This window comes from Macrotis lagotis, chromosome 1 (assembly GCF_037893015.1).
Source record: "Macrotis lagotis isolate mMagLag1 chromosome 1, bilby.v1.9.chrom.fasta, whole genome shotgun sequence".
Classification (NCBI taxonomy): domain Eukaryota; kingdom Metazoa; phylum Chordata; class Mammalia; order Peramelemorphia; family Peramelidae; genus Macrotis; species Macrotis lagotis.
Genome location: NC_133658.1, coordinates 913,377,665 through 913,400,625, shown reverse-complemented (window position 1 = coordinate 913,400,625; position 22,961 = coordinate 913,377,665). Strand labels below are relative to the sequence as shown.

Below are 22,961 nucleotides of genomic sequence, written 5' to 3'. Positions count from 1 at the left end.
ATAAAATTGAAAGTAACAAAACCATTGATCTAATAGATAAAACTATGAGTTGGTTTTATGAAAAATTCAATAAATAAATAAACTTTGGGTTAATCTGACTTTAAAAAAGACAGCCAAATTACCAGTATCAAAAATGAAGAAAGTTGAACTAACCACCAGTGAAAGGAAATTAAAGGGATAATTAGATGCTACTTTGCCCAACTGTATGCACATAAATTTGATAACTTGAATGAAATGAAAGAATATTTACAAAATACAAACTGCATAGATTAACAGAAGAGGAAATAACATACTTACATAATCCCGTTTCAGAAAAAGAAATTGAAGAAACCATCAATAAAATCCCTAAGAAAATGTCTCCCTGTCCAGAGAGATTTACAAGTGATTTCTACCAAACATTTAAGGAACAATTAATTCCTATTCTACATAAACTATTTTTAAAAATAGGAGAAAAAGGAGTTCTGCCAAATTCCATTTATGATACCATTATGGTACTGATACCTAAACCAGAAAGAATCAAAACAAGAAAATTATAGATCTCCCTAATAAACATTGATGCAAAAATTCTAAATAAAATTTTAACAATTAGACTACAACAAGCTATTACTAGGATACTACACCATGATCAGGTAGGATTTATACCCTGTAGGCAGGGATGGTTCTATATTAGGAAAATACTCAACATAATTGAACACATCAATAGTAAAACCAACAGAAATCATGATTATTTCAATAGATGCTGAAAAAAGCCTTTGACAAAATACAACATCCATTCTTATTAAAAAACACTAGCAAGTTTAAGAATTAATGGAGTTTTCCTTAAAATAATAAGTAGTATCTATCTAAAAACCACCAACAAGTATTATATATAATGGGGATAAACCTGGAGCATTTCCAATAAGATTAGGGGTGAAACAAGGATACCCATTATTACCATTACCATTCAATATAGTTTTTTTTCCAATGAATAAATTAAAACTATATGTAATCATATGAAAAAATACTCCAAATAATTTTTTATTAGAAAAATGCAAATTAAAACAACTCTGAGGTTTCACCTCACACCTATCAGATTGTCAAGGTGAGAAAAAGGGAAAACATCAATGTTGGGGAGATTGTAGGTCAATTGGGACATTGGTGTATTGCTCGTGGAGTTGTGAATGGATCCAACCTTTCTGGAGAGCAATATGGAACTATGCTCATAGAGGAATTAAAATGTTCATTCCCTTTGATCCAGTAATTCCAATTCTAGGTCTATATCCAGAAGAAATCATAAAGAATGGGACAAGTCTCACATGTTCCAAAATATTCATAACAGCTCTTTTTATAGTACAAATAATTAGAAATTGAGGGAATGGCCATCATTTAGGGAATGGTTAAACAAGTTATGGTTCATGAATACTATGAAATACTATTGTCCTATAAGAAACCATAAATAGTCAGATTCTAGAAAAAGCATAGAAGGAATTACAGGATCTGATGCTAAGTAAAGGGAGCAGAACCCAGAGAACAACATTATGAGATGATCAACCTTTATGGAAGCAGTTCCTCAGCAGTTCAGAGAGCTAGGACAACCGTGTTAGATGGGTTATGAGACAATGCTATCCCCATCCAGAGAAAGAAAAACAAAACAAAAAATCCTTCAGAGTCTGAGGAACACATTTAAAAAAAAAAATCTCTCTCATGTATTTCTTTCCCTTACTTCTAATTCCTCATACAAAAATTGACTAACCTGTAAATAAGGCTAAGAAAAATGTATAAAGACAATATTAACCTGACTGCTGCTGAGGGGAAAGGGGTGGGAAGGAAGGGTGGAAGGAAATTTTGTAACTTATAAATATACATAGGCATATGGATGAATGTTAAAACCTTCATAATATGTATGTGGAAAAATAAAACATCAATTAAAAAATTCTTTTAAAATAACATTAGGTCTGCTATCAGTAATGTTAAGTTTTAGAGGACTGGGTGGTACAGAGCACCAGGCCAGGAGTCAGTCAGAAAGACTCATCTTTCCAAATTCAAATCTGGTCTCAGACTCAGTGTGAGACCCTGGGGAAGTCACCTCCCCCGTTTGCCTCAGTATTCTCAGGTATAAGATGAAATAGAGAAGGAAAACGCAAACTCCTCCAGCACCTCTGCCAAGAAAACCCCAATTGGGTCCTACAAAGAGCAGGAAAGGATAAACTTAACACTGGTTATCAGTCAGAACTGAGATCTCATCATTTGGACCTCCTCTTCTGAAAATGCCCTTAATCACGGCCAGGACTGGTAACTCAAATCACAAAGGTTCCAAGGCAAAGTGACTACTACATTTAAAATGGATGAGTTTGACCTATTAGATTAATCCAGTTTGCTTTAGTAAATGAAGTGATGGGTGGGGTTACAAAAGTGGCAGAAAAGACAAGACAGATGCTTGGGAGTTGATAGTGGGTGAGGTTTTTCGGGGAAGGAACCAGAAAAAAGAATATTAAGTCTAGTGTAAGTCTTAGTAACATAATTAAAACCCATTTTTTAAGGGGTTTTTTCCCCCTAGGCAAATGGGGTTAAGTGGCTTGCCCAAAGCCACACAGCTGGGTCATTATTAAGTGTCAGAGGCCAGATTTGAACTCAGGTACTCCTGACTCCAGGGCCAGTGCTCTTATCCACTGTGCCACCTAGCCACCCCTTAAAATCCATTTGTAACACTTACTCCTTAATCTTTGCACTCCTTAATCCCTACCACAGCACTGGCACAAGATATTAGGGATCCCAGTGCTGGCTGAGTCCTGAGCTGGCACAAGTCCTTGGCATACTCTCACCCTCTGGCAAATCTCACAATCAGGGAATTGCTTTGACCAGCACCAGACTGAGCACCCAAGTTCCCCCAGTCTGGTCTTGAGGTTGAGCTGCTAATATCTTCCCAATATCCTGAAACATGGCTACTACACCATTGGTATAAGTACTGAGATCTCCCCACATTTCCCTGGGTCCCCTCACTTGGGCACATGTGTCTTACTCTCCCTTCTTGATGGCAAGTTGTTTCCCTCATTTTTCTATTTGATTCTTGCCTCTCCTGACTCTAGCCTGCTCTGTGAGGTTCCACACATTAGAGCTGGTTGATACTACTTAGAACATATTTGCTGCGACCAAATTTGTGGGTTGTCTTCAAAGAAATTAGGACTAAGCAGACAGAGCACTGGATATGGAGGCAGAAAAACCCAAGTTCAAATCCAACCTCAGACACTACCTGTGTGAAAAAAGGGGAAGTTCTTTAACCTCTCTCCACCTCTGTTTTCTCAACTGTAAAATGAAGATCAAGTCATTCCCCCAATGATAAATGGTCAATGAATATAAACAGGCAGTTTACAGAGGTAGAAATTAAAGATATCTAGTCATATGAAAAAAATGCTCCAAATCATTACTGATTAGAGAAATGCAAATTAAAACATCTCTGAGGTACTACTTCACACCTATCAGATTGGTCAGTAAGACAAAAAAGGAAAATGATCAATGTTGGAGGGATTGTGGGAAAACTGGGACATTGATGCATTGTTGGTGGAGTTATGAACTGATCCAGTCATTCCAAAGAACAATTTGTAGCTATGCCCAAAGGCTAGAAAACTGTTCATCCCCTTTGATCCCACAAGACCACTACTAGATCTGATTCCAAAATGATCATAAAAAAAGGAGAAAAGTTCCACATGTCCAAAAGTATTGATCACAGTTCTTTTTGTAATGGCAAAGAATTGGAAATCAAGAGGATACCCATCAAATTAGGGAATGGCTGAACAAATTATGGTTTATGAATGTGATGGAGTTCTACTGATCTGTGAGAAATCATAAGAGAGGGACTTCAGAAAAGCCCAGAAAGACTTGCATGAACATCAGTGTAAAATGAGCAGAACCAGAATAGTGTACATTTTTTTTTGAAAGGCAATGGGGTTAAGTGATTTGCCCAAGGTCATACAACTAGGCAACTATTAAGACCACATTTGAACTCAGAGTCTCCTGACTCCAAGGCCTATGCTCCATCCACCTCAATGAGGGGCCATGAGGATAGAGAGGGAAATAAAGCAAGCATTTGTGGAGTAAAGTGGGGGAGAAATGATGATAGCATTTACAAAGCATTTTAAGGTTTGCAACTTTACATATTTCATCTGTTTGACAGATATGAAACACACAAGCATCAATGAAACACTTTTTCAAAGACAAATGAACAAATGCAGAAAGGTTACAAATAGAAGTTTTGCTACTCATTATTGAACATTAAAAAAAAATCCTGTACATAACCAAAGTGCAACTTCTCAAACAATATATATGTATATACATACATATATATATATATATAGTTTAAGTGTTTGTATTTATTGATGATTATCAATAACAACTTAAATTGTTTAATTCAAAAAGAGGAAACAAGTAAACTTTTTTTATAAAATCTGGCCCTAGTGGCAGGAGATAAGGAGGTTTCTACCTCCTTAGCAAAAAATTTATGAAGAAATAAGCTTGGTACCCTGGATCCCTCAGAATTTCCCTTCAATCATTTATAAAATCAATTCTGATCCATGACTAGAGATAGCAGAAGGGAAGTAATGTCCTTGTAAGTAAAAAAAAAAAAAAATAGCAAAATACCAAACAAAACATGAACAACAGTTCACATTTTTAATTTATCTCCCTTTCTCACCTCTAGAGAAAAAAGAAAATTTGAGCAGCTGTGGTCTCTCAACTACATCAAAATTTTTATTTTTAATGATGAACTTCACCATCAAACATCACTTTTCCACAGACACACAAAGACTTATATGAAGCATAGTATCTTGTATCTAAAATTTGTTTTTAGGAAGGGAATGACTATTAAGTTCCTACTTTTTCCAGGCACAGTGCTGAGCACTTCATAAATATAATCTTATTTAAGAGGAAAGACTATTTCAATAAGCATTTTTTTTTGTTTTTTTGAGATGTCAATTTTGGTTTTTGAGCAGCCTACTGCAAAAAGTGATACATGTGGATTTTGGAAGACCTGAATTCAAATGTGACCATAGATACTAGTAGTGAGACTCTCAAAGTCATTTAAATGCTTTCTGCCTCAGTTTCTTCTTCTATTAAATGGGGATAACAGGACTACCTTCCTCCCAGGATGTAAAATACTTTGGAAACCTTGAAGCAGGGATACAAAAAACTAGCTATTCTTATTCTGGAATCCCCCCAGCTCTTTCCAAGTCTCCAGCCAGCCAAAGGCCATTGTTATGTAAGTGCCATTATCATTACCTGTGGACCAGTCAGCCCTACAGACACAAGAATTCCAGGGCCCTCAAGCATTCAATTCCCTAGCTGTGTGGCCTTGGGCAAGCCACTTGACCCCACTTGCCTTGCAAAAACCTTAAAAAAAAAAAAGAAGCTAGCATTCTTTCCAGTGGGAAGTGGTAGGGGAGGGAGAGAACTCCCTCAACACACAGTCGATCCATACCCTCTTAAGTTCAAGTCCTTTCCTCACCAGTGGGACCAAGAAAAGGATTCTAGAAGAGTGCCAAGAGCTTAAGTCGGGCTTCCCTGGGGCAGTGAGGACGGGCAGCTGGAGCCAAGTCACTCCAGTGCCAGGTGAAGGCTAGCAAAGACCCAAGCCAGCAACAGGCCCCTCTTTTGTGTATTCAACAGCCCCTTAGTAAAGGCTGGTAACAGGCAGTGGGCACCATGTAGGAAGCTGGGAAGAAACCTGCCCAGCACCCACCAACCCTTTCCTACTCTCCCAGCCAATGAAAGAAGGAAGAGGCAAAAATCTCCCCAACTCTCTCAGTCCAGGTAACCCCAGACTAAGGAGATACTATGCCAGCAATTCGGTAAAAAGATGGGCAAAAAGTCACTGGGTGTAGGTTGAGATGGGCAAGTCAACACTCACCAAGCTTGGAGGGCTTCATGGTGGCCGGCCTGCTTCGAGAGTAGGAAGTCTTTCTTGGCCTGTAAGGAAATAAGGAACAGGAAGTTGTCACCTGAGTCAATTAGGGGTGGGGAGGGGGGAGTCACAGGGATAGATTCAGGTACCTCAGTTCCTTTTTCCCCCCCAGGGTAGTGGGCAAAAGCCTTCTTTTATTGGATAAACCTGATTGTATCTTGCCCTTTAAAACAGGGTTCTTGGAGCACCAGCCCTGAAGACAGGAGGACCAGAGTTCAGATTTGACCTCAGACCCTTAATAATTATCTAGCTGTGAGACCTTGGGCAAGTCACTTAAGCCTTGCAAAATACAAAAATTAAAAAAAAAAACAGGGCTCTTAAAAACCTGTTGGAGTATCTTTTGGGGACCTCTGGAGTCTTTAAAGACAATCTAGAAATATTGTATTTAAATGCATAAAATGAGATGCATAGAATTGAAAGGAAATCAATTATACTGAAATGGTTACCAAACAAGTTCACAGACCCCCTTAAGCATCCCGGTTTTAAATGACCCTCACTATGCCCAATTGAGCAAATAGCCTGTTTCCCTTTCTTTTCTTCCATTTCACCACTCTTCTATTCTCCTAGTCTATCCAAAGAAAAGGTAGAAACTGTAAGAATTTAGCTCTGGGTTCAAAACAAAATAAGCACTGGGAGTGGCTAGGTGGTGCAGTGGATAGAGCACCAGCCCTGGAGTCAGGATTACCTGAGTTCAAATTTGACTTCAAACACTTAACAATTACCTAGCTGTGTGGCCTTGGGCCAGCCACTTAGCCCCATTTGCCTTGCAAAAAACCTAAAAAACAAAACAAAATAAGCACTGGACGAATGCTTTTTCATTCATTACTTGCAGGTGAACAATTAGGGCTTTTCCCCATGCCTCTCCCCAGTCTTTCTCCTAAATCCTATCGGACAGTGAGGTAAAAAGTGCTCAGCTGTGGCAATAGAATGACTTCTCTCAATCATAAATGAGGCCCAAACTCTCAGGAAGTAAATGTCACCTTCATGATTGGGGGCATTTCTCAGCAAAGAAATTGGAGGGACATTTAAAAACCACTTAAAATAGATAAAACTATAAAGTATTAGGTGTTAAGAGTAGGGTTTAAATCTCTGCCAATTAGGCTTTAAATCCTTGTCAGCCCCAGCCTATTCAGGGCTGTCTCTGTACCAGAAAAAAGGAAATATGCATTGGCTTTTTCTCTTTTCAGTCAGTTCAACATTCTATAAAGATGTCAGAAGACTCAGGGAGACTCCTATGGCCCAGTGAAGCTTGGCTCCACCATTAAGAAGATAAGTAGATTTAAACCTCGGAAACACTATTTTTACAAGCTTGGTTACTTAATCAAGACAGTCAGTCCCAAACAGTGAAGGAAAAGGCATGAGCTGGGACATAACTGCCCAGAGGGAAGGGTTCTCTCCTACTGAAATTACTTTGGAATTCTTCATCTGCACCCTGTGGCTTCAGGAAGAAGACTTTAAACCCATCTTGGGCACAGATTGTTTCTTTCCTTAACTCAACAAAGCATCATTAAACACTTTTTGTGAAAGACTTAGAACTACTTGCTGGGCATTTGAGGACTAAAGCACTGGACAGCTGCCATCTGGGCCAGGTCAGGACACTGGCCAGTAAATGGAGACTAGGGGAGATCCCTAATAATAGCTTGCTTAACTCAAGGATTGTGATTAGGAAGGAAGGGGAGTGTAGCCAAAACAAAGGTAATGGTCTAGGAAAATACTGAAAGGTAGAGAGATCAGAGGTCACAATTAGGATAAAGAACAGATTTAGAAGGACTCAGACCCATGAAGAACAATTATGATAAGAGATTAGAATCCAATAAAGGGCTTCCTGAGTTCTTAACCATGAAAGCAGAATTCTTAAGTGTAATGGAAAGAACAAGGATCTGACCATCCTTATATGGCTAAGTTGGGATGGATGAGCAGCTCCTGGAGTCAATTGGTCTGAGGAATTGTGGGGCCCTTTGCAATCTTGTCCTCTTTGAAAATGAAAGATCCCAGCTGACCAATAATCAAGTCTCCACTGAAAACTCTCCAATTTAGCAATTTTGATCTTAAACTATAGCATTCACAAGTATACACAGTATGTCATATGTGGTGTGATGATGGGAGAGTGCAGCATGATTGCTGTTTTCTTCCTTCCGAAATCTATGCCTCTTACTGACACCTGAGATTCCATTCACTTTTTTGACTGCTACATCACTCTTCTGACTCATACAAATTCTGAATATCACTAAAACTCCTTAGATTTGTTCAGAAAAACTGCCATCTACCCATGCCTCCTCCATTCTGTACGTGAAGGAGATTTTTTTGGAATCCAAGTGCATGCCACCCTATTGAATTTCACTGTATGGGATTCAGCCCAATGCTCTGGCCTATTGATCTGTTTTGATGCTGATTCTGCTATCCAGTATGTTATCTATCTCTTCCAGCTTGGTGTCACTCGTTTGCAAACCCAATGAGTATACTACTTTTGCCTTTATACAACTTAGAGATGTAAAGTCATCCATGGATCACTCAGGCATTCCCGACTGATGGACATGGAACTACTTTGGACTGCTCTTTGACCTCAAGGCTCTTCTGAAGAAATAGAACCTACACATTAAGAATAAAGCCTATCCAAGGTGATTGCAAGAAGGGAAGAGTTTTACTTGTATATCTTGGCCTTTGGAGTAATTAGGTACATGATAGGCATTTCAGTTTTCTTTTTACTAATGTGTACAAGGTATAATTCTAGGTGCTAGAAATACAAAGACAAAAATGAAATAGTCCATGCATTCTAAGAACTTCTGTTTTTACTTGGGATCATGAGCAGTTAAATAAAAAAAATTTAACTCTGAATTTAACACCAAGTAAAATTAATATTTCCATATACAAAGTAGAATTGAAAAATAGGATAATAAATGAAACTACATATCTCTATTAAGTATAGTTGGGGAGTTTTTCCATTTATGAAAAATAGGGATTTGAGAACTGACTGCCACCTTAGGATATGTAGTTCACAGGGACAAACATTCCTTTCTAAGCCCCTCAAAAGTAATTTGGGACTATCAAAATATTTGAGCCAGAAGATGGAATTGAGTCATAATCCAGAGTTCTTAAAGAGAAATAAACAGTTCAGGAGATACAAACTGAAAAAGAAGTAATGAGGACCCAAGAGCTGAGCAACTGTAGCAAAAATGGGGTGAGCTTCTCTAGGCCCTCCCAGAATTGAGTAAGTACAGCTAAAAAAGGATGAAAAGCACAGGGACAAAAGAAGAAAGAAAAATTATGACTCAGCTGCTGCAGAGAAGAGACAGATTAAGGCTATCACCCAACCCCACAGGCTTCTCAGAGTGGGAAATTCAGGTAAAAGAAAGTCTTCAAGTACTGAAGGAAGCTCCAAGATAAGTCCTGCTCTCTTTCTGGTGCCTATCCATTAAGAAACAAAGTCTGTTTACTTCCTTACTCCTGTTTCCAGTAATCTCAATTTTATCTCATCCATAAAGAGGCAAGGGTTTAGAATGGGAGAGACCCACCTTTAAATTAAGAAAGCAAGTCAAACTTCAGCCCAAATGTTGAGAATCTTCCCAACCTGTGAGTTTTGGGAAGAAATAGATAATAAACGAAACTAGTAGGGGCCCCCAACATTCACTTCTCAGAGCAGATAAATCTAACCAATGATAAAGAAGTTAAGGGGATGAATAGAATTTTAGAAAAAATATATAAGACCTCTGAAGGAAATTGAATGGGAATAGAAATGAATATACCTTTTTTTCTCAGTAGTGTGTGGCACCTAAACAAAAACCGACTATGTATTAGGGCATAAAAATTTCACAAATGCAAAAAAGCAGAAACATTAAAGGAATCTTTTTCAGATTTCAATGCAATAAAAATTATATTCAATAAAGGGTCCTGGAAATAAAGGTTAGAATTAATTGGAAACTAATCTAATCTTTAAAAATGATAATTGATCAAAAAATCAAATCATAAAAATGATAATTTCATTAAACAAAATGGCAATAATGAGAAAATATTCCAAAATTTATGGGATATACCCGAGTAGTACTCAGGGGAAATTTATGACTCTAAAGGTTTACTTAAATAAAATAGAGAAAGAGCTGATCAATGAATTGGGTCTGCAGTTAAAAACAACTAGACAAAGAACAAATTTAAAAAACCCTAATTAAGCATCAAATTGGAAATCCTGAAAATCAAAGTAGAGGTCAAAAAATTACAAGTAAGAAAACCACTCAAATAATAAATAAAACTAGGAGCTGATTTTAATAAAATAAAATAAAATAAAATAAAATAAAATGGATAAACCACTGATTAATTTTATTTTTAAAAACCTCAAGAGAATGTGCGGCTAGGTGTAATAATTACCTAGCTGTGTGGCCTTGGGCAAGCCACTTAACCCCGTTTGCCTTGCAAAAAAAAAAAAGCCTAAAAAAAAAAAACAAGAGAAACCAAATTCCCATTGTCAAAAATGAAAACATCAAAGAAGATGAAATCAAAGCAATTATTAGGAGCTATTGTGTTCAAATATATACTGGTAAATCTCTTACAAGGAAAATGGAGGAATATTTACAAAAATATGAATTGTCCAGAGTAGCAAAAAAGGAAATAGAATATTTAAAGAACTCTATCTTAGGAAAAGAAACTGAACAAGCCATAAGAAAAAATCCTCAGGCCCAGATAGATTCACAAATGAATTCTACCAAATATTTAAAGAACAATTAATTCCAATACCATATAAACTCTTTGAAAAAAAATAAGTGACGAAGGAATTCCTTTTATGACACAAATATGATGCTGATACCTAAATCAGGAAGAACAAAAACAGAAAAAGAAAACTATAGACAGATTTATCCAATGAACATTGAAGCAAAATTTTGAAATAAACTACTAGCAAGGAGATTACTGCAATAAAGATCATACACTGTGACAGCTAAGAGTGATACCAGGAATACAGGGCTGATTCAATAGAAGGAAAACCATCAGCATAGTTGACCAAATCAATAAGCAATAGAAATCATGATTATTCCAATCGATACAGAAAAAGTTTTTGACAAAATATAACATTCATTCCTCTATTATGCTTCAGCTGAAGTAAAAAAGGTTGGGGGTAGCAATCATGATCTCAGACAAAGCAAAAGTAAAGAGATTAAAAGAGATAATCAGACAGCTAGGTGGTGCAATGGACAGAGTCCGGAATCATCTTCCTGAATTCAAATCCAGTCTCAGACATTTAACAGCTGTGTGACCCTGGGCTAATCATTCAAACCTGTTTCCCTCAGTTCCTAATTTGTAAAATGAGCTGAAGAAGGCAATGCTAAACTACTCTAATATCTCTACCAAGAAAACTCCAAATGGATCACAAGTCAGATGTGACTGAAATGACTGAACTACTACAACAAAAAGAAATAATCAGGGAAACTACATTTTACTAAAAGATAACACACAATGAAGTAACAGAAAAAATTTTACTGCCAGTTTCTATGATAAAGACCCTATTTCTCAAATTTATAGGAAATTGAATCAAATTTTAAAAATAAGAGCCATTGGGGTGGCTAGGTGGCGTAGTGAATAAAGCACCGGCCTTGGAGTCAGGAGTACCTGGGTTCAAATCCAGTCTTAGACAATAATTATGTAGCTCTGTGGCCTTGGGTAAGCCACTTAACCCCATTTGCCTTGCAAAAACCTAAAATATATATCTTATTGATATATTTTGTTTTTACTTCATCTAAATTTTCTTCTCTATCCTTCTTCAATGAACATCTTGAGAGCTATCCCTAATTAAAAAAAAAGGGGGGGAAGAGGAAAAAAGTTCATCAAAATTAACCAATAAGAAAAACTTACACTGCATAATATGCAATATTGTATAACCATGATGTGCTACCTCTGTGCTATTAAGCTTTATCATGATAATTTCTCAGCATTTCTATTTCAAAAGTTTTGTTCTCATTTCTGATGACCTTAATGTCACTGTATAAATAATTTTCTGGTTTTGTTTTCTATTAGTTCATGGAAATCTTTCCTTGTTTCTCTATTCATCATTTAAAGGTTTCTTACTCTAACATAATATTTCATTACATTCATTTACTTTATTTATTCATCCCCAATCACTGGTATCTACATTTTTTTCTAGTTCTATTTACTAAAAAAAAAAAAAGGGGGGGGAATTCCTGATGGCAAAGTTGTACTTATTCCATGAAGGAAAGGACAGTTCCACATTAGGAAATAATATAGTTAGGCATATTAAAAAGGAAAGCATTTCAAAACCTAAAGTTTCTATCAAAAGATATAGAAAAAGTTTCTGGCAAAAGGATAGGCAGTGAGGGAACTTAATCCAGCCTCAGACACTTAATAATTACCTAGCCGTGTGGCCTTAGGCAAGCCACTTAACCCCATTGCCTTGAAAAGTCTAAAAAAAAAATTAAAAAAATAAAGTTAAAAAAAAGAATATGATCTAAAGGATCTTTCTAAAATCAAAAGCCATCATTAAATGCAATGGGAAAATATTGGAAGTCTTCCCAGTTGAGGAATAAAGCAAGAATATCTACTTTCCCCAATATTACTTCTCACAGATCTAGAAAATTTAAGTTAAGAGCAATAGGACAAAAGAAGCACATTAAGAGCATAATAAAGATAAGCAAAAAAAAAAAGAAACAAAATGATGACATGATAATTTACTTTAAAGTCCCAGAGTATCATTAAAGAGAAATAATAAATAAATTCAGTAAAGCTTACAAAATTAACCCACAAAAATCAAAAGTAATTCCATACAGCAATAACAAAGTACAGGAAACAATAACAGAGAGTGAAGTTCCACTGAAAATAGCTACAAATGGTTATTTAATATCTATATAATTACAAGAGACTACCACCCACAATGGTCATCCGAAGACAGACCTTACACTCCCATATATCAATCTAGCAAAACCTGAAACTCATATGACTGAATAATGAATAAGATATCCAATCAGGAACCACCCTAAGTACAAGAGTAAAGGTTCCCTTGAGGAAGAGCCAGGGTGGATAGAAGGCCCAAGGTGGAGGATCTTGAAAGTTCCAAGAATGATAACACAATAGGTAGCATCCATCCTGGAACGCTCCAGGCCCAGGTGCTCTGTGTCAGAGGGGTGCTATAATAGATCTGTAAGACTCTATCCTGAGACCCCTAAGAGTACCTTTAAAATCTAGGCCCAAAGCTCTATCCGCTATGTCAACTAGATAAGTCAAAGAAGCCCAATAGTTTTTAAGTAACCATTGTTCTACAGGTGGAGTAGAATGTCAACCTCCAAACTATATTTTAATATATTGTGACTTTTTCCTTCAAAATTCTTATAAAGTTTACCTCAAAATTGTCCTGGGGTCTAAGAGCAAGGAACAGAGGAAAGAAAAATGTCAGTACCATTCTCTAAGCTCAATATGCTTGGATTTAGAATAATGTTAAATGAACTAAAATTGTTACTGGCAGAATTGTGTAAGCAGAATATAGCACTAATTTTTTTTCCTGTACATTTGCTATCTCTCATAATTAGGGTGAATGAAAAGAAAAGAAGAGTATACAAATGAGAAGGAGTCGGGAGACTGAATCAGAGATAAGAAGGGCATGTGTTTGAAAATTTTAACAAAGAGTAGACAGATTGGATGTGAAGGTGGGGAAAGAGAGTGAAGATCCAAAACGGCACCCAGGTTTCAATCCTGGGTGACTATATGGATAGTGGTAACCTCAATAGTAATAGGGAAAATTGAATGTGGGGAGTTTGGAGGAGAAAAATAATGAGTTCCACTTATGACATTCTGAGCTTAAAATGTCTACAGAACATCAAGTTTAAGATAGGTAAGTGGAAATGTGAGAGTAGAGGTCATAAGAGGGTAGAGAAGGCTAGGGAGATTTGAGAAACATCAGCAGAGATAATAATTGAGTAAATGTATGCTGATGAAATTGCCATGTGAAATAGTATAGATTTTAATGAAACTTTTCATAAATCATCTCATCCTTTTTCTTGTGGAGGTGATAAAATATTTATTTGATCATAAAATAGGTAGATATGTTCTGAACTAGTTAAATGGCTGGGACTCAAGAATAGTTCCAAAAGCAATATGGTAAGACGAGTGTCCTATGTAGAGCACCCCAGAGAGTTATACTTTGCCATGTGCTGTATAATTGCTTTTATTAATAACTTAGAGGTATAGATAATATGCTCTTCAAATGCACCGATGAAAATAAAGATGGGGAAGCATAGCTATTTCACTACTTGGCAGTCAAGATCAAAAATGATGTCATTCTAGAACACTGAAATAAATCTAATTAGAAAAAAAAAATTATTAGGCCCAAGTCTTATACTTGGGCACAAAACTACCCACAATTTCACAGACAAGTTAAAAAGTAACAGTTATGAAAAAGACCTAAATACTTTGGTGGACTGTGAGGTAAATTTAAATTAGTAGTGTGCTGTAGCATCCCCCCAAAAAATCTAATGCACTCTTGGGCTACATTTAAAGAGTTTTGGCTTCCAGGAATAATGACCTAACAGTCTGACTGTATTCTATGAACATCAGACAGGGAAAATTGTCTTCTGTCTGGGCATGACAGTTTTAAATGCATCTTGATAAATGCTCATATGCCTTGAGGACAATGAAGATGGCAAAGGGGTTAAGTTCATATCATATGTGGGCACATTTGTCCAGGATAAGAGAAGATTCATGGGAACATGATGATCAACTCCAAATATCTGAAAGGCTATTAAGAGAATGGAGAATACACTTGTTTTGTTGACCTCAGCAGGTAAAATTTGAAGCAAGGAATGCAAGTTGCAAAGAAGCTAATTTAGTCTTGAGGTGAGGAAAATTTTCCTAACACTTGGAGTCATCCCCAAATTCAGTCTTATTGAGGGTCTTCAAGCTGAAGCAGGATACCCACTTGTTGGAAAAGTGCTGGTTGGGATTCCCTTTGTGAACTGGGCACACTAGTGTTCTATACATCCCTTCCAACTCAAATTCTGTGATCCTGTAATTATATTAAAAAGTTTCACCTGTTCTCGATGAATAGTCTTGAGCTCAGAAAGATGTATACCCAGATAATTTTCCATGTTTTTTTACAGTGAAAGTCTTTATTTCCAGCATTATTTCTTTTATACTTGGAGAGGTTTTCATTCTAGGTGAAAATCTGGGAATTACATCTAAATGTTTTTTCCTCTAAGATTTTCCACAATGATTATAGTCAAAGTGCTTTTCTCCAGGATGATTTTTCTTATGCAGAATAAGGTTAGAACTTTGAGTGAAGAATTACATTCAAAAGTTTTCTCTCCAGTATGATTTGTCTTATGTAAAGAAGCTTTCCACTGTAGCTGAAGGCTTCTCCACATTCATTGAAAGCATTTCTTTCCAATGTGAACTTGCTAATGTTTAATAAAACATTTGTCCTAGTGAAAGTTCTTCTCACATCTATTACATTTCAAGGGTTTTCTCCAGAATGAATTCTCTGATGTCAGATTTGAACTTTGGCTAAAACTTTTCCACACTGATTATATTCCAAAGATTTCTTTGCTCCACTATGCATTTTCTTATCCTCAGTAAGTAGGTATGCCAGGTAAAGATTTTCCCATATTTATTACATTCAAAAAGCTTCATTCCAGGATAAATTCTGATGCACAATAAGGGAGCTTTTCTACCTAAGGAATTCCCCCATTTCTCTGCTCCAGGATAAATTCTCCTATGCTCGGTATGCTGTATACTGAGCCAGGTAAAGATTACCCACATTCATTACTCAAAGACTTTCTCTCCAGTATATACAATAAGTGAGCTGCTTCAACTCAGGATTTTCCACATTCCTCACATGCATAAGATTTCTCTCCTATAACAATTTTCTTATGTTCAGTAAAGTTTCATTGTTTTTGGTGAATGATTTCCCACAGTGATTACATACATCTTCTATATGCCTTTTCTGAAGTTCAGTCTATCACTTGCACTCAAAGTTTGCCCACATCAATTACTTACAAAAGATTTCTTTGTTTCCTAGGTGAACTCTTATGCTCAATAATGTTTACTTTATGAGTAAATGAGTTCCCACAGTCATTAAAATTCAAAGGATTTCTATCCGGTATGAATTCTTTGATGTTCAGAAAGGTTTCCTTTCTGGATGAAAGATTTCCACATTGATTACATTTAAAGGGTTTCTCTCCAGTATGAATTCTCTGATGTTCAGTATGGTAAGAATTTTGTCTGAAGGTTTTCTCACATTCATTTACATTTAAAGAACTTTGCTTAAGTATGAAATTTCTGATGAATAATAAGGGAAGAACTTTGTCTGAAGGTTTTCACCCATTGACTACAAAGAGTTTTTCTTTATACGTATTCTCTGATGTGCAGTAAATTTGACATTTTGACTGAAGTCTTTATCACATTCAAAGGATTTTTCTTGCATATCTATTATTTTATATTTAGGAACAGATTTCCTCCTGATAACGCCCTTTCTAGATTAATGCCTATCAAGAGATTTCTCTCTTATATGGATTCTGCATTGATTTTTATGAGCTTTTCTATCCCTGAAGAATTTAGCACATGTAAAGTCATATGATTTTCCTTAATATTCATTCTATGAGATAAAATAAGGTCCTCTGAAGAATAACTAACTGACTTCCTGTTTATATTATATTTACAAATCTTCCTCCTGGAAAAAAAATCTATCATGTTTACTTGGTTCTAAAGACCGTTTAAAGTTCTTTTCAAATGTACCACATTTCTGTAGATTTTTTTTTCCCAATGTGAACACCCTGCTGTAGAAAAAGGCTTGACCTCAAACTGAAACTTCTTCCAAACATATTACATTCATAGGCACTAAGCTTAGTAGAAGTTTTCCTGTCCATGACTGTCTCTTGCCTGGTTGGTCTTTCCTGGTTGTACTTCTTCTGCTCTACTCTGACATCATATTCCCAAGCTTCTCCCAAACTGTAATCCCAAGGATCATCTCTCTCAGCTCTTTCCTTGGATGATTTGTCCAGAGGAATGCCCTGCTTTGGAGTTGACTCCATTTTTTCACAGGTGGTCTCCTGACTAAGGAATTCTGAAAGAAAGAAAAAAATATCAATCTCTAGTGTTCTCTGTCTTGGGAAAAAGGAAACTACTTTATATTAACTTTTTTTATTCTGCCTTTTCTCCCAAGGAAAAAAGATGAACAATTTTGAAAAGATACTGTTAACACTGGGTTGTTCAGCTTGCTTCTTAAAATGGAATTAAAGATCCAATGCTAAATATAATTACATTCCAGAGCACTAAAACTTTAGTAATAATCTTTACATAACAAGACTAAAACAATGATTGCATACTTTTTTTTTAAAAAAGAGAAGCTTGGGGCACCTAGGTGGCACAGTGGATAGAGCACCAGCCCTGGAGTCAGGAGTACCTGGGTTCAAATCCGGTCTCAGACACTTAATAATTACCTAGCTGTGTGGCCTTGGGCAAGCCACTTAACCCCATTTGCCTTGCAAAAACCTAAAAAAAAAAAAATCCTCAGTCTTATTAAACATTTTTTGAAGGCAATGATAAAACAAAATGCTGAACTTCCAAGTTAAGAAAGGCAGAGTTAAGGGCAGAGAAAAGTTTCATTCTTCCACTTAAAACCCAATATCTGAAGTGATAACAAACTCAAAAAATAAATGATAAAGAAAACAGATAAAGAGAGACAAAGAGAGACAGAAAGTGAGAGGGAGAGAGGGACAGACAGAGAGACAGAGGGAGAGAGAGAGAGAGAGAGAGAGAGAGAGAGAGAGAGAGAGAGAGAGAGAGAGAGAGAATTAATAACTCCATCAAGTCCAGAACTACACAAAAAAAAAGGATTATCAGAAACTGACTGAGTGGTGGAGAATGGGATCATCAAGGAAATCAGGGACAATATGAGGATGGGTAAATTTGGAAGATGATGAAGGTGTGAAGAACCTTTCCAAGGAAAGCAGGAAAAGTCCAGATAAAAAGACCTGATGCCAGCAGAGTAGGAGAAAAGAATTCAGGTTCCCATAAATGGCCCTGAAGCCAGTAGGCCAGCATTCTGATTAAGGTCAAAAGCATGATTCTTTCAGGGACTTGAAGCCAACTCTGACTCCAGTCTGTCAGAACAGAGGCAGAGACAGAACCAGCCCTCAGAGATCACAGTATTGGGAGATGGTCATGTACACTCTTTAGAACACAGTGAACTAGGGCAAATGTCAGGACCTCTTTAGCACTTTGGTGCCATGCTACACCTGGGGAGGCCTAAAGGAAATGGAGACAAAACAAACTCCCAGATGAGAAATTCACACAAGAAAATGAACACAGAATCCAATTTACTACAAAGCAACAATCCCAAAAATGATTTGGTATAAAGACAAAAACTGCTAGGAAAACTGGAAAGTAGATGGGCAGAAATTTGGCTTGGATCAGTACCTCACACAACTTAGTTGGTTAAGATCCAAATAGATATGTGACTTAGATATAAAAAGTTACATCTTAAACAAATCAGAGCACAGAGCACAAGGAAGAAATTTCGAAGGATAAGAAAAGAGTTCATGCCCAAACAAAGGAGAGAGAGGATCAGAGAAGATAAAAATGGAAATTTTTTATTGATTATATAAATTAAGATTTTGCACAAAAAAAAAACATTGCAGTTAAAATTAGAAGGGAAACAGTTAAGGGATAAATACATCTTAGCAAAAATTTCTCATAAAGGTTTCATTCAAGATATATAAGCCACGAAGGACATTGGATGCTTCCAAGGGAGAAGAAAAGATAAAAAGAGAGAAGAGACACTGGACCAGTTCATCTCCACCATCTCTCACCTCTGTGTACACTGTTTATCTGTAACTTCCTCTTGACTCTGTAAGTGTGACACCCCTACTTATGCCCTTCTCCTTATGGAAAGGAGGAGGGGAAGCAGGGTGAAAATGTTCTCCATTGAGAGAGAGAAAGAGGGAGATTACTGGGTAGCGTTATTATAGCTACGTGAGTCTGTATAGCCTATCTAGGGAGTGAATCCTATCTCTAATTTAGACAACAGGGTGTTAGTAAAGGTGGGAGGAGAGTCTAGCTGGCAGAAGTTAATGCCCAGTCTTTTGGTATCGCTGTTGGACTTGCCATAGTTCACAGCAGTTTGAGAATTGACCTTGAGTACCCCTGGGTCTGGCCTAGATTCTCAGTCCCTGGTCAGAGGTGCACAGTGGCACAGAATTCTGATCCAGATGAGAGAGACACCAGTGGCATGTGGCTAAGTCAGTTCAAGGTGACTATTGTTTATAACTGACTGGCCAGGATATTTGCCTGGGGAGTAGCAAATGTCTGGGCATGTCCAGAAGCGGGGTACATACATACAGGACTATACAATTTAAGAGACAGGTGGCCTCAAACTCATGTAAGATTAATGATGGTACCTGGATCCCTTGTAAAGATGAACAAACTAGGGCATTTGTTAAGGGAAACTGATTATGAGTTAGTGTGGACTTGCAAGAAAAGTGCTGAAATGGCCATTTGCAAGAAAGATAATTTAAGGAACATCACTAGGTATATTAGCTATTCTTGGGGTTGATCCAATGGCATAAAATCAGGAATTTAGTTTGATTCGTTTTGGAGCCAGGAAGACCTTTCTAAAGACATTTGGTATAAAAAACTTGCAGTGGAAGGAGGTACAGCAACTTTGGAAATATACCTGTTATTATGATGATTATATGGCCTATTTAAGAGGGCCCCTTTGGAAGTAAAGAGGAGGAACAGTATCATCCATTTGCTGGAAACTATATTTCTGGAAGAACAACTAGCACTGGAGGGACATTATTGGATTTGTAGGGCTACTGCCTAGACTCAGTTGTCCAAAGAGTTGGTCAGGGAGTTATCTAGACTTAAGGGCCTACTACCTGGGCACAGGATGGGAGTTGGGGCTATGGAACCGCAGTTTATATACTGAATAGACTAATAAGACTCCAAATTGTAGTGGAAAAATTGCCAATCACACAGCCAGGGCCTTGGACTTGCTGACTGACCAAACAAGAGAGGAGAGTATTCAACCTAGACTGGTACTAGACTACCTATTGGCAGAGGAAGGAGGAGTCTGTGGTAAACTGAACTTGTCAAGCTGCTGCCTAAAGATAGATGACAATGGGCAGGTGGTAAAGAAGATAACCAGGGGTATTAGAAAGTTTCCACATGTTCCAGTCCAAACCTGGACAAGCCCATTTAGTACCTCTTGGATAAATTGGTTTACTGGTTCATGGTAGAAACAGTTACTGGGCATCTTACTATTGGCCCTAAGTGGGAGAATCCTGTTAGATGTGTGCATCTCCCATGTATGATCCAGTTAATAACTCAAATAGTACAAGATTTTATCAGTAAATTAGGACTGGTGTATGGCTCTAATAAGGAAAAGGTAAAGATAGTGATAGGGAAAGTCAGTCCTATCAAGGATGAGGATTGTGAATTAATTTGAGGAAGACACTGCTGGTGAAGTATGAAGACCAAGTTGCTATTAAAAAGAAGAAGGAGGAGTTGTGAGTAATGTAGGGTGTTGATCTTCACAGGGTGTGGAGGGAAGCAAAGGGGGAATGGCCCAGCCAATCACAAGACTGGAAGAGTTTTCCTAATCCCATTCCAAGGATACCAAACCCCAAACCGGTTCTCAACCAGTCAAGAGTGACCTAGAGATCTTGACCTAATGCTACTGAGTTTGCACAATTAGGTAATTGAATATTAACCCACACACCCCCTGTGATGACTGGGGTTCATTAGCATATCATGCCTCCTATGATGTGAGGGGAGGATCAAATTAGGGCCATGTCATGGAATGGGTGAACCTCTTACACTGTAATTCAAACTCTGAGAGCCTATGAACATCCAAGAGGGAGGGGAAAGAGTTTCTGAAGACCATAAATTACCTTTGAAGACTAATTCGTGCATCACCCCTAGGTGAGGTACCCGTACCTTTTAAGATGTATCTTGCAAGGTTCATGAATAAAATGTGCAATTTTCTCTCACAAAAAAAAGATATATAAACCATATGAAAAACTGCTCCAAATCACTAATAATCAGAGAAATGCAAGTTAAAGCAACTTTGAGCTTCTATATGACACCCACCAGAGGGAGCCAAATGACACTGGATAGAATACTGTACTTGGAGTCAAGAAAAATTGAGTTAAAATCTAGCTTATAGCTTTCCCAATGATGCTGGGCAAGTCACTTAACCTTTGTCTCCTTCAATTTCCCATCTGTAAAATGGGGATAACAATTGCATCAATCTCCCAGGGTCATTGTGAGAATCAAATGAAATTTTGCAAAGAGCCTTGCAAATGTTAAAGCACCAAATAAATGCTGGCTACCATCAACATCACCATTATAAGAGAGGCAAAGAGGAAAAAAGAGGAAAATGGCAAATGCTGATGAGATCTTGGAAATACAGATGCATTAATGAACTGTTGACGCTTTAATTAGTTTCGCCATTCTAGAAAGCAATTTGGAACTATCACCAAATTATGCATTCCATTTGGATCATCAATACCACTAACTAGCAATGGATCCCAAAGTTACCAAAGGAAGAACAAAAGGACTCATACTGTACAAAAATATTTATAGCCAACTCTATTTGTGGAAGCAAAGAACCAGAAACTAAAGGATGACCACATATTGGGGAATGGCTAAATACATTATGGTATATGAATAGAATCTTGTTATACTATAAGAAATGGGGAAAGATAAGGTTTTCAAAGAACTTTGGGAAGACTTGTATAAACCGATTTAAAGTGAGCAAAATCAGGATAATTCATACAATAACAACAACACTGTAAAGAAAAACTAAAGAATTCTAATTAATTTAAACCAATCATAATTCCAGAGGACAGCTAATGAACTAGAGTAAAGGAGTAAGATTTAAGGCAGAGAATGAGACATTTTCAAATGCGGGAAATGTTAGAATCTGTTTTACTTAAATATGAATATTTGTCAGAATGGTTTTGATTTTTTTTTCAGTAAGAGGTGATAGGAGGGAAAGAAAATAAATGTTGGTTAAAAGTTTAAAAGTAGGGGCAGCTAGGTGGCATAGTGGATAAAGTACCGGCCCTGGAGTCAGGAGTACCTGGGTTCAAATCCGGTCTCAGACACTTAATAATTACCTAGCTGTGTGGCCTTGGGCAAGCCACTTAACCCCATTTGCCTTGCAATGTAAGACCCCGAGTTTCGAAACCTATGAACTTTTGCCTAAATTCTGCTCCTAAGTTTCTGCCCGGTCATCTATCGGACCATGCAATGGGGAACCTCCCTGAGGACCTGCATTCAATGATAACACGCCACACTATCTCAAGACAACCAGCAGATGCTTGGAACTCCCCTAGTGAACAATATATAAGGACTCTCCTCGCTTTACTCGAGGTTCCAGGATCCTAGCCCAGTCCTAGAACGGAACCCTAGCTCAAGCTAGTTTAATAAACCCTTGCTATTGCATCTCCAATGTGTTGAGTGTCTCTGTTCGGAAATTGGGGACTTTTCTCGGACCCTAACAACAAAAGCTTTAAAAAAAAAGTTTAAAAGTAAATTAAAAGTTACATTTTTAAGAAATATTTCTTTAAAAAATAAAGTTCAATATAATGAAAGCCAGGAATTAGGGTATATTGGGACCTAACATCATGAAGCCCTGCATCAGTCTCAAATTGAGAATATCTGTTTTTCACCTCAGTCTTCAACCATAGAACTTTTCAGGGAGACTATTTAAGGTTTAGATCAGGCTACCCTCCTGTGGTCTCTATCTTTTATCCCCTGAGATTTCCTCAAGCCCTATGCCCAATCCAGACCAAAACCCTTAGCATGACGCCCTTAGCTGTAGACACTCTTGTATTAGCCCCAGACCCAAGCCACCCAACTGTAGTCCCTTCATTCAAGAAACATCCCAAGAAATACATTTAACTCCAATTTTACATTTGTTTGCAAAAAAGTTGAAGGTGGTATCCTATTAAACTCTGTCCATGAGAGAAATATGGTCCTGATACTAAACCAGGAAAAGATAAAGCAGAGAAAGAAAACTTTACAAGAACACTGAATC

General features: G+C 37.2%; 1 protein-coding gene across 4 annotated transcripts in view; it reads right to left on the bottom strand.

The window, feature by feature from the left end:
* The window catches only part of LOC141509800 (uncharacterized), a 56,980-nt gene that overhangs the window by 8,804 nt on the left and 25,215 nt on the right, over positions 1-22,961 (bottom strand). For 3 of the 4 annotated variants that reach the window (XM_074219584.1, XM_074219585.1, XM_074219586.1), the window contains 2 exons: positions 16,796-16,979; positions 5,879-5,937 (listed from right to left, as the gene is read on the bottom strand). In XM_074219584.1, coding sequence (XP_074075685.1) covers positions 5,879-5,937; positions 16,796-16,979 — 243 coding nt within the window. The remainder of the gene's footprint in view (positions 1-5,878; positions 5,938-16,795; positions 16,980-22,961) is intronic. The other variant, XM_074219587.1, reaches the window with a different exon arrangement.